General features: G+C 45.9%; 1 protein-coding gene across 1 annotated transcript in view; it reads left to right on the forward strand.

The window, feature by feature from the left end:
• Positions 1 to 5,872: 5,872 nt before the first annotated feature.
• The window catches only part of LOC119379215 (uncharacterized), an 82,729-nt gene continuing 75,482 nt past the window's right edge, over positions 5,873 to 13,119 (forward strand). The window contains exon 1 of the mRNA XM_037648446.2: positions 5,873 to 5,996. Within this exon, the coding sequence (XP_037504374.2) occupies positions 5,873 to 5,996 (124 nt within the window). The remainder of the gene's footprint in view (positions 5,997 to 13,119) is intronic.

A 13,119-nucleotide genomic window follows, 5' to 3' on the forward strand; every position in this document is an offset into this window, starting at 1 on the left:
TTACAATGGCGCTGCAACCTTCCGGCAGGCACAGAAACGCCGAGATTGAAATTGAGGGCCAGATGGATTTGCTAGTGTAACATAAGAATGCACATAGACATACATGCATTCAGAGTATGTCTGAGATAACTGATGTGAAGCGACTTGTTTTAGAGCGGCCGGCGGCAAGTCGGCCTTATCTTGAATGTAAGGAACATCAGAGTTTGCGGTTGTGTTGCTTCGGTCGACACAACCACAAACAACCAGCAGAATACTACTAATAATAATATTATTATCTGGGGTTTAACGTCCCAAAACCACGATAAGATTATGAGAGACGCCGTAGTAGAGGGCTCCGGAAATTTCTGGGGTTCTTTAACGTGCACCAAAATCTAAGTACACGGGACTCAAATCGCCTCCATCGAAAATGCAGCCGGGATTCGATCCCGCGACCTTCAGGTCAGCAGTCAAGCGCCATAACCACTAGACACCGTGCGGGGCAAATAAACAGTAGAAAGCGTGAAGCATAATGTAATTCAGTATTCGCGATTTTGGTACATACTGTGAGGGGGCAGTGGGGCTGGCTGGTGAAATTAGACGCGAGATTAACGTGAGCACTTCAGTGTATATGAGTGTAGACACCGGATCGCCTTCTTTATTGCCGATTGTTGTGACTGTAGAAGTACAGGAGGGAAGGCTGGGGAAAACCCGGTGTGCTCGAAACTTTTTACGCTTTGTACTTCCCGCAGATAATCCAAGCATGTGTGCGGCCACACCGTGAGAATTTAGCGGAGAAATTTAAAAAATTTAGCGATCCTACGCCTTGTGAGAATCGGTTTCATGCGAAGCAGGCAGCCAGTAGTTTTATGCTGCATTTTTTGGCTTTGAGCCAAGAGTTACGAGGTGGATAGACGTGTTTTTGTAAATGGAGGAGTTGTGTACACATCGAGGGCTTACCAGGCGCGCCAACTACACTGACGTTTAGATGGTAACTTATAGTCTGACGTCGTATCAGTACTCACGTTAGAGCACATACGTCTGTGTTATCGAAACAAAGTGCACGCTACGGTGCGATGATGTGAATATCATACGTAACTTCCGTTAGCGTATTCCTCGTGGGTCGAGCAACGCTTGAATGTAGTTTTCTGAATCATAGGAATACAAATGTAATGTTTATTAGACTGCTATACGCGTAAAGGCACCGGCTACACTGGGATCACAATTTACGTTAACCCGACATGACGCCTGTATCATAGGAGTACATATGTAGTGTTTATTGCTTGTTATAAAATTAGCTAGCCAGTAGTTGCACCGACATTACGCCTGCATAGGGTGTTTTTCCAAAGCAGTTTCTAGACCTGGCGTGACTTTGAGGTAGATACGTGACTTCCGCGCAAAATGATAGGGTTCGATTCCTGCTGGGATCTTAAATTTTATTATTTGCATTCGTCGGGTCACGCTGCCAGTGTCCGTTTTTTCTTAGCGTTCTCGCATTTAAATTACCAATGTTTGCTCTCTTCCGTTCCTGCGTAGATATAAACTGTCAACCACCTGTGGCGCATAGCCCTATACCACGGCCCATAGTAAACGGTTATGTGCCACACGTGTTTGGAGGAAAAGGTTGACGATGTACGCGACAGGATTTTCACATTATTCGTGCCCTGACCAGACAGTCACATTCGTCAAACCCTCTTACCATCCATGTTAATTTTGGTCTACACTAAGTTAAGGAGGCGATCACGAGAGCCCCCAGACGTAGGCAGATAGATAGATAGATAGATAGATAGATAGATAGATAGATAGATAGATAGATAGATAGATAGATAGATAGATAGATAGATAGATAGATAGATAGATAGATAGATAGATAGATAGATAGATAGATAGATAGATAGATAGATAGATAGATAGATAGATAGATAGATAGATAGATAGATAGATAGATAGATAGATAGATAGATAGATAGATAGATAGATAGATAGATAGATAGATAGATAGATAGATAGATAGATAGATAGATAGATAGATAGATAGATAGATAGATAGATAGATAGATAGATAGATAGATAGATAGATAGATAGATAGATAGATAGATAGATAGATAGATAGATAGATAGATAGATAGATAGATAGATAGATAGATAGATAGATAGATAGATAGATAGATAGATAGATAGATAGATAGATAGATAGAAACGCTCAAAGTGCCTTGGGTTTGCTAAAAAATGCTTCGCATTTAAAAGGAGTGCTTTGCACCACTTGACCGCACAAGTCACTGATAATTCCCGTTATGTCCCAGCGGAAAACCTTCAAAGCCTGTACAATACCAATCAGCTTCCTTTCAGTGTGAGCGACGTGAGGGCTTCCGTACATGACGCGAATGAAAAAGACGATGAGCTTATTTGAAGAACATTGGCCGTCAGTTTTGGCGCCGTTTAATCGCTGAATCGGCCTCTGAGAGTTTTCCGTGCACATGCTCTATTATGAAGATACTGCATATTCTCTTTCGCGTGTTTGCGTGAGGAGAAGGAGGGAGGAGGAGGAGGAGGGCAGCAACACCGATCCTCTCCAACCTTTCCTTCGCCTGAATTGTAGGCTTTGTTTTGCGCATTAGTGTAGTGCACGTAAGCTGCTATGCCCGCGTATCAGCTGGAGCGGAAAATCAACTATTTTCGGGCTGGCGTGATCTTTTATAACACGTAATGGCGTTCAACAGTCCATGCTCGAATACAAAAAGCAATAATGTGAAATAATAATTATTTACGTTATCTTTAAAGAAGTTATGTTAAAAAGCCAGTAGTGCCAAATTGATGAATAACTGTACAAGAATGTTATATCACTTAGAGATGAGAAGCACTAGGTTATCACGCTGGGTCTACACCATAATCCTTGCGCAGTGCGTGATTCGTATTACATAAGTAATATAAGGGTGATTCTTTCAGAACTGACCTATTTCATTGGGCTGTAATTTTGTTACAAATTATCCGATTTTAATGCGGTTTGCGGAAAAGGTTAAGGTTAATGCATTCAGCTGGGGTAGTTGGTACTGAGTGAATGCTTCCATATTTTAGCGAACACGCGCGAGGACTACAGAGTCCCCGTGTCCTGTGTTGTCCTGTGTCTTTCTTTGAAGTCCTCGTGCGTGTTCGTTAGTAATATAAAAGATGAAGATTTTAGGCCTATCTCATTTTTGACGTGCAAGCCGATAACACAGAATAAATAAAAGATAACGAATACCCCGACACTGCGCGAAATTCCATACACAAGGCACGGCGGGCGCGCGCATGCGTGTAGGCGGCGACGCTGCGCGCGTGTAGGAATATGGAGTGCTCGTTTTTTGCGTCAACGTACCGTGATGAACCTGGCGTCGCCAACTTCCGCCGCCGCTGGCTTACTGCGTCGGACTGGCCATCCCTCCTTGTATAGCATTTCGCAGTTTTCTTTATTTCCTATTTATTCATTTTTTTTTCGGCACTGCACATCAAAAAACGGGAGAAGCCATAAAATTTTCATCCTTCCTGAATATTCTGCCGAAAACCACATTAAAATCGGATACCTTGCAACAAAAGTACGGCCCAATGAAATAGGTCAGATTTAAAAGAATCACCCTGTGCTTTCAGTTTTGTTAATGTAGACACATAAAGACGACAAAACAAACATAATAATTAACACATCCTGTAATATTTTAATAAAACATTACGTGCTCCGTTAAACAGGCGAGCTATCGATAATGTTATTGAATTATTTGCGCCCTTCGTGATGCACTTCAAGTAAAAAATATATGACGAAAGAGAGAAGTTGTATTATAGTAGGTCTACATCAGAAACAAATCGCCCTGACGGAGCTCTATACATCTAGTACTATAACTGCTCGTGAGCGGGTTGGGCGTATACACTGCCAACATTGAAATATATTCTGCAACACCATGCTGACGTGGCCGGAAATACGCATTGAAGCTATTCGAACTCTTCCGTCTTAATACAGCCATGACTGCTGTATTAACAGAATTAATACGACATTAGAGTTCAATCAACCAAGGGACCAGGCAGGATTTCGTACAGGATTCTCAACAATAGACCATATTCATACTATCAATCGGGTGATAGAGAAATGCGCGGAATACAACCAACCCCTATACATAGCCTTCATAGATTACGAGAAGGCATTTGATTCGGTGGAGACATCAGCAGTCATGCAGGCACTGCGGAATCAAGGCATCGACGAAGCCTATATAAACATAATGGAAGAAATCTACAGCGGATCCACAGCCACCATAGTCCTCCATAAAGAAAGCGACAGAATCCCAATAAAGAAGGGCGTACGGCAGGGAGACACGATCACTCCAATGTTATTCACCGCGTGTTTACAGGAGGTTTTCAGGGCCCTAGATTGGGAAGAGTTAGGGATAAGAGTTAATGGAGAGTATCTCAGTAACCTGCGATTCGCTGATGACATTGCATTGATGAGTAACGCGGGAGACGAATTACAGCTCATGATTACTGAACTGGATACGGAAAGTAGAAGAGTAGGTCTGAAAATTAATATGCATAAAACTAAAGTAATGTGGAACAATCTTGGCAGAGAACAGCGCTTTGCGATAGGTGGCGAGACACTGGAAGTTGTAAAGGAGTACGTCTACTTAGGACAGGTAGTAACCGCGGAGCCGAACCATGAGAGTGAAATAACTAGAAGAATAAGGATGGGTTGGGGCTCATTCGGCAACCATTATCAAATCATGAATGGCAATCTACCACTATCCCTGAAGAGGAAGGTATATAACAGCTGCATCTTACCGGTACTTACCTACGGAGCAGAAACCTGGAGTCTTACAAAGAGGGTTCAACTTAAATTGAGGACGACGCATCGAGCGATGGAAAGGAAAATGATAGGTGTAGCCTTAAGAGACAGGAAGAGAGCAGAGTGGGTCAGGGAACAAACGGGCGTAAAGGACATCATAGTTGAAATCAAGAAGAAGAAATGGATATGGGCCGGGCACGTAGCACGTCGGCAGGATAACCGGTGGTCATTAAGGGTAACTGACTGGATTCCAAGAGATGGCAAACGCGCGAGGGGGAGACAGAAAATTAGGTGGGTAGATGAGATTAAGAAGTTTGCGGGTATAACGTGGCAGCGGAAAGCACAGGACCGGGTTGATTGGCGGAACATTGGAGAGGCCTTTGCCCTGCAGTGGGCGTAGACAGGCTGATGATGATGATGATGATGACTGCTGGCAACATTACGTTCCGCTCAGCAAAGTTTTGTAACGCTCCCTTTGTTCTCGTGCGTAGAAAATCCTCCACAGCTGCTTGTCTAGGCGTGCACTGAGCTAACATACTCGTCACAATCACGCAGCTAATCACAGGTAATTCTCTAGCGGTTTCCTTTTACCATTTAATTGCTTAGTTATATTAATGTGCGCCTCGCAACACAGGCAAAAGGGAAGCTCTTCCCACTTGCATGCAGCTACAGCCTGCATAGATTTGGCTGACGCAGGCAGTAGTCGCACGGCAACCGGCTGGGTTGCCAAGTCCGATGAGCAAAGCCTGAAGCTGTTGCACGTCCTGTAATACGAATATATTTTAAAAATAGAAACAAAGGAAGGAAGATAACGTGAGTAAACCGCTTGGTTCGTGTTTAAACATCTAATTCGCATTAAAACAAGATGGAATGAGCTTGTTGTGCACCGGTGACGCTGCCTCATTCGCCAGAACAATTCAGGGAAGCCTGGCTGGGCCGGCCACCAGAGCGACGGCGTCGCTGGCGTCGCGCACATTGACGCCCGGCGGCGGCGGAACCCGGGGCCCGGAAGTACTCTTCCTCCCCGAACTCCATCCTCCCGCGCCGCGTGACGTCACAACCCTGTTGGCGTCGGCTGCGCGCCTGCGCGAGAGATGACCCGGGGCTGCCGGCGCGTTCGGTCCCATTCATGCTGCAGAGCGCCTAGCGGGCCAGGCTCCACTATGACCGGGCTGCTTCTGCCGCCGCTGCTGATGCTGCTTGCCGCCCTGATCCCAGGTGAGCGCGCCGATGCGCCGCCCGGCGAGCGAGGATGCGCTCCTCTCGGTGCTCCCGTCGCCGCCTACGAGCGACGCCGGCGCGCGCCGGGGGCGCCAGAACGGCCAGGCCGTCGCGCGCCGGCCCGCTTTGCCCGTCTATGGCCCGTAGCCGAGTAACACGCGGCGAAAATACCGCACTTGCAGCTCTGGTTCGACTAAGCTGCAGCGTGCCGACTGCCTTGTCGAAAATTAGTGCCGTCGCTTCCTCGCGACTCTTCACGTCAAGGCGGCACGCTATTTCCGATTCTAAAGTCGCAGCAAGTAAGCAACGAAGAAATGACGAAGGTTTGCGAAATGCGCCGCTGCCACTCGAAGGCCCATCGAGCACGCGCAGTTTCCACGAGGAAGCATCGCGTCGACAGGTTGTAGCGTTGCGTTGTCAGTTCGGGCACGTGTTGCGTACCAGCTGAAGCTGCCTGCAATGCTGTCTGTTTCTCCAGCGTTCCTTGAAAGCTGTCACTGTCTGCCAACTCGCATGCAGCAACAACAGGCGCCAACCATGCTGCTGGCTGGAGCTCAGAGGAAACATGGTTGAATGCGAGAACTTATAGATTCGCTGTCGCCTTGTCCCTCGCATGGCATGCAGCTAAGCCTCGTTGGGGACAGCGACAAATAATGTCAATAATTTATCACGTAAAATTCACAATAGGTACTTGCACCGAATGAGAACATTAATTAGAGCAGAGCAAAAACAGGCCTTAATTATATTTTACTTTTATGGAATGTAGCATGAACGCCTTTTGTAGACACGAGGCCGCGTGTCGGCAAAAGTGAATTGTTTTCGGGTATTTGTTCTGAGCGATGAGGTATCCTTTCTGTTCTTAAAAAAACCTAAACAAAAACGCAAGTTTTTTTTTTTCTTTCTTTTGTGTTACTTCACCAACATCGGCGTACATCACCCCTTGCCTGCAGTCTTTGGTTAAGGCGCCGACATACGCAGCTTTTGTTGCTCCCATGCCATCTCGAAGACACTAAAACCGGCTAAATGTTGCTAACATTGAAGATGTCCTAACACTGCGCTGTTTTTATCGAGCACACCAACTGTAATCCAACAAGAAGAATCTGGTGTCTACGCAATTCTGCTGCGCCTTCATGTGTACTCTCTGTGAGGATGCGACAACTGTTGTCCTATTGACGGTTTATCCCGTACCCGCACCTAAATGCTACAATATCCGCGCTTTCAGAACACTCTTGTTCACGGATCGTACATGTTTACAAAGTGTAGAGAGTGTTTTCAATCCATTTTATACGTCGAGCAGTTCCGTACTCCAACAGGTTCTGGCTGTTCTTTGTTTTTGTCGCTTCCGTTACATTGTACTTCTACTTGTTAGACCATCCTGCTTCAACGCACACATCATTGTTTTTCTCCGCACGAGTGCGAACAAAGTGCCCACTGTTTGCTTTCGAACACGACCATTTGCTCCCAACGCCGCTACGCTATTTCCAAAGTAAGAGAGAACACGGTCCATTTTCTCTTTGCTCATATTTTTTCTCCTCGAAACGTGCGCAGGCGGCCGGTCAGCACAAAGCCACCGTGGTCCGGTGTGTGCAACCGCTGCCTCTCGAGCGAGGTCGCCTGTCGACACTGGGGCGCCGCTTACGAAAGGCTAGGGAAAAACGCGCTCCACTATTTGTCTTATTAGCGCCTGAATTCTGCAGAAGCGCGCAGCGTAAGTTAGTGGGCGATTGCACATAGTTTAAGAGGTGGGCGTGTCCTTGCCGTATCGCAGCATCAGAATACGGAGCAATGCGCGCAACTTGATTTCTCTGCGCTCGTCGCAATATTTAATCCTAAGTTGTATTAACCATAGTTACAAAGCTGAGGATACGATGTCGATTAGGATGAAATCTTTCAATATGCCTGCAACATGTGTGTGCGTGCGTGCCTCCGTGCTCACGTTATTTCAGTCCAAACCAAGCAACTGACTAACATTCATATTTATGAAACGGCGCAACAAACAACACGAAACACGACGATGAAGAAGACACGAAGACAAGCGCCAGCGCTTGTCGTCGTGTCTTCCTCATCGTCGTGTTTCGTGTTTTTCGTTGCGCCGTGTCATATGAACCCTTACCAACTCGCCCAACTATCAGTGCGACTGGCATTGTTGCTGTTCATGTATGCGGATAATTTCGAGTTTGTACATAAATGTTTTGCCATTCATATACATATTGTCTACTCTGCGCCAACTATAGGAGCATACATGACCATCTTGGAATGCTATAGTGTAACGCTATTCTATTGCGATTTTATTCCAATCTCCTGATGTCAAATTTATGTGACTAGTCTAGCCAGCGGGGAACGATGCTGGAAATGAAAGAACGAGATCGCGGGGCGGGTAAAACGCAGGTTGAATATGCTCCAACATTCCACCTTTTGGATTATGCAAGTCAGATCAATCTGTTTTCGCCTACCAATGAAACTCGAAAGATTGCTCTTCTAGACTAGTTCACCATCGAGCACGCACGCAAGCCTCCGCCGCTGAGTAAAAACACTGTCTAATGTCATCTACGGGCTCAACATTCACAGAGCGTGTTCCCACTCTACAGCAACAGCTCTTCATTATTCCCTAATGGCAGCATTTGCCGCAGCGAAACTATTGTCCCGTGTTGTTCTTTTTAAAGGACACAGATCACAGATGCACAGTTCCTGAAAGACACGGGGTTAATCATAGATTTCACGCATTGAAATACATGGAACAGCCAGTAGTGTGAACTTGCAAATTGGGTCTGCGTCTCTGTTCATTTCGTTTCACGGAGATGTTTCACAGGCTTGCCGCTATTTTCTAATAATATCCTGGTTAAAACCTTTCACATATATGTACAGTATGGTCCACTGTTAAAGGGAACGCTCCAATGAGCACCTTTCATTTTGCTGACAGTCTGACAGCAAGTTGACAGGGAAACATTGTTCGTGCACTCCATGAGTCTGTCAAAAAGAGGCAGAACTGTCAACCATCAGTAGTATTATGCAAATCTAAGCAACTATGTTTTTGCAAGAGAGCAAAATTCAAACATGTCCTGCACGCAAGTGTCCCCTTTAACAGTGTACCCGTCTGTACATTATTTTCTATTTGGCGATTCTTCATCTCGCGGCAGAACATGGGCTCCTGGAGGGGCGACATACAGTGCGTGTGCGATATACGAACGCCCTGCGTGGACCCGCACGTGTCCCGAGATTAGGACACTGAAAGTTTTATGAGCCGGAGGTCGCACCTCACAGCGTTTATTACATATCGCGCCGCTGAGCCCGCGAAGTACGCGCTGAGCTTCTCAGAAGTAGCGACGAAACATGAGCATTTGTACGTCTTAGAAAGAAATGGGGCACGAGAGGGTGGAAAAAGGAAGAAAGCGTTCGGCAGAAAAATGAGTTCGTCTCTGAACAGCAAGTGGGCACTTGCTCTCTCGCGCTCTGCCCATCAATCATCGCAGAACGTAAACGCATAAAACCACTGCGCAGCACTCGCTCCCACCCTCGCTTTCGCTTCCCTCATCGATTATACCGCGACGAGAAATAAGCTAAAGAAGTAGAAAGTAGAGAGGACGAAAACCGCGGATATGCAGATGCCGGAGCGGAATTGCTTCGGAAAATCCGGCTTACGAGCTATGGCGCCGCATTCGGAAGGTTTGCAAAGTATACACGTTCACGCACGTGTCCGGCCAGTATACGTGCTGGAGGACATGCATGCGGGCAGAAGCGGTGGTTGGAAAGGGTTGGTGCCACTTTCTGCGCCGCTTTTGAGCCGAAAGGAAACACGGAACACGGAGTCGAGCACTCCAAGACTCTTGTCCAGTTTAAAGCATCTGGCGTTGAGCGACAGAGAGTACGCAATGCTGAATCGGTCGGGGGGGGGGGGGGGGGGGGGGTCACGTAAAGGCTGTGCAGCAACATACAGCCTTAATTTTCAACTTTTTTTTTCTTTCACCACATTCGTACTGAAAGACCATTTCCCATTTTGCTGTGGCCTTTAAAAGGGGACACTCGGATATGCAGATGATCGATATCCCTTTTATCTCATTTACAGGCTGTTTCAGGCTTAGGGGAAAACTCGGAGTGCATTACAATAAGATGCGAGTTTTCCCCTAAGTGTGGAACAGCCTGTATACGTCATTGATATCCAGTTCAATGTTGATGGAACGGTCCAAATGCGGCTTTTGCCGATGACTGTGTAGTATAAACAGCATACCGTAATCTAAGTGAACAAATCCAACTGAATAATTCACTACAATCTATCTATTCGTGGTGTGACACATGAGGCACGAGACTTAGTGCGTCAAAAACCAAGTGTATCACGTTTACCGTCAAGAAAAGTCCTCTCGATTTCAGTTATACTCTTCGTAACACTGCACTCGAAAAATGCCACCAAGTAAAATGCTTGGGCCTTATCCTCACGTCGAATCTTAACTGGGAACCTCACATCTCCTCCATTTGTAAGACCGCCGAACGTAAACTACTCTTTCTTTGCGAGGAAGTTACGCAATACTTCGCAGCATGTGAAATTAAATGCCTATAAAACACTTGTTAGACCATCATTAGAATATGCTGATTTAATTTGGAGCCTCTACCAAAAACATAAAGTTGAGCGCATGCAAGAACTAGCGGCTAGATTCGTATACCCTGTTTATTCTAGACAATTCAGTGTCTCTGAACTATTAGCGAAAGCAAACCTAGAACTACTTTCACAGCGAAGAATAGTTTCAAAGCTAAAATTCATTTATTTTATGTACTATGGTCATTTCAAAATTCAAAAGTCACGTTATTTACTTCATCATTTCCTACACTCATCAAGGACTAGCCACAGTAAAACAATTAGGCAAGCTTCAAGCCGCGTCAACACGCACAAATATTCACTCTTTCCCTCAGCAATCTCTCACTGGAACGACTTACCTAATAGTATTGTGAATTGTAATACTGTAGAATCCTTTGTTACTAAAGTGCAAACCATTCATTTCTATTAATTATCGCCTTTTTGTTACCTCTGTAACCACTCCTTCAAGGGCCGTTTGAGCCTGCAGTACGTTCAAATAAAAAAAAGGACTTGTCTGCATGTGCTTGTCTCTTTCTCTCCTCACCTTCCCTCTCCTCTTTTTATCTTCGCACGTCCTGCCTTTGTGCAAGGGTAGCCAACCGCAACTACACTCTAAACGTCGTCATCATCGTCAGCCTGACTACGCCCACTGCAGGGCAAAAGCCTCTCCCACGTTCCGCCAGTCTACCCTAGGTAATGCGCAACGGTCTCGGAAGAGAACAGCGCTTTGCGACCGATAGCGAGGAACTGGAATTTGTAGAGTAATACGTCTACTTAGGACAGGTAGTAACCGCAGGAGCCGAACCATGAGAGTGAAGTAACTAGGAGAATAAGGATGGGATGGGGCTCATTCGGCAAGCATTCTCAAATCATTGAAGGGTTGTTTACCACTATCCCTGAAGAGGAAGGTATATAGCAGCTACATCTTACCGGCACTCACCTACGGAGCAGAAACCTGGAGGCTTAAAAAGAGGGTTCAGCTTAAGCTGAGGACGGCGCAGCGAGCAATGGAAAGGGAAATGATAGGTGTAACCTTAAGGGACAAGAATAGAGCAGAATGGGTCAGGGAACGGGTGTTAAGGACATCTTAGTCGAAATCAAGAAGATGAATTGGACATGGGCAGGGCATGTAGTGAGTAGGCAAAATAACTGTTGGTCAATAACTGACTGGATTCCAAAAGAAGGCAAACGCGCCAGGGGGAGTCAGAAAGTTAGGTGGGTCGATGAGATTAAGAAGTTTGCGGGTATAGCGTGGTAGCAGAAAGCACATGACACTCTAAACGTGGTAACCGATAAATGTTATTTTGTGCACCGATTGTAAGGGTTACCAAGTTCAGAATGTATGCACTCAAAGCTAATGTAACCCTTACTATATAGGTGCACAAAATCACATTTATCGGTTACCACGTTTAGAGTGTAGCTCTGATTAAACTCCTACCTCTCTCTCCATTCTCTCTCGCTGTCTGTAAGCTTCATTTTTGAACACACGCACAAGCTCATACCGGCACACATTCGCTCAAAATACTGACACAAAATAAAGAGTTTACGAGTTTTTCACGCAGTTAAATTGAGGGGCGTTACATATGCCAGAGAAACGATATGTTTATGTGGCCCATCGTAGTGTGGGACTCAAGTAGAGGGGTGTTTTTGCATTTCGGCCCCCGTCTAAAGGCGACCGCGGTGGCTGGGAATCGAAGCCGCGCTCTCGGCCTTGCCAGAGCAACACCTTATCTGCTAAGCTACCCACGGGGGGTTCTCAAAGGCAAGTTGAACGAATTATCAAAGGCTGCTTCGCTGACGCAGATCGAGGGAACAGGTTATCGGTGACTGCGATGGAGGTTAAGCGACAAAATAAGCATACCGTTTCGACAACAACAACAACAGCAACAAATTTCTTCAACGAAAAAGCGGCAGCCACGGAGCAGATGCTACATGAGACCGTAGGTAGCATTTGATGCTGCATAGGCATTTTTCCTTTTCGCACCAATGAAGAAACACATTGGAAGAGGTGAGGGTAACAGCGGGATGAAGGACCGAGATAAAAGATTCACTCGCACGTGGTGGCCGAGCTTTCGTAGTTTTTTTAGGGGCGAAGCTCCTTAAGGCGGCACCCGTTCGTCCCTCGTAGTCGTCGTCGTCGTAGTAGTAGTAGTAGTCGTAGTCCGTAACAAGTCTTACGCTTTGACCTCCAAGGTGGTGCCGGTGGGAGATTTTTCATGTGCGTTGTTGAACAATAAAAAATTCGCAGCGTGCGCGTTAACTAAAAGCCGAATTCTTCTGTCTCTCATTCCCCATTAGCAGCTATTGGCATGTTCCAGTAGGAAACGTTAGTAGAAGTGTAAGTGTTAGCTAAAAGCCGACTTCTTCTGTCTCTCATTCCCATTAGCAGCCATTGTTTACCTCCAAGGTAGTGCCTGGTGAGATTTCTCCTGTGCGTGATTAAACAATAAAAATTTTGTTCAAAACGCCGTTGATTGATGAAATAAACCAACGAAAGACGCCAGATGTTTTGTAAAAGCAAAACGAAAGAACGCCAGATGTTTCTAAAGCAAA

Source organism: Rhipicephalus sanguineus, chromosome 1 (assembly GCF_013339695.2).
Source record: "Rhipicephalus sanguineus isolate Rsan-2018 chromosome 1, BIME_Rsan_1.4, whole genome shotgun sequence".
Lineage (NCBI taxonomy): Eukaryota > Metazoa > Arthropoda > Arachnida > Ixodida > Ixodidae > Rhipicephalus > Rhipicephalus sanguineus.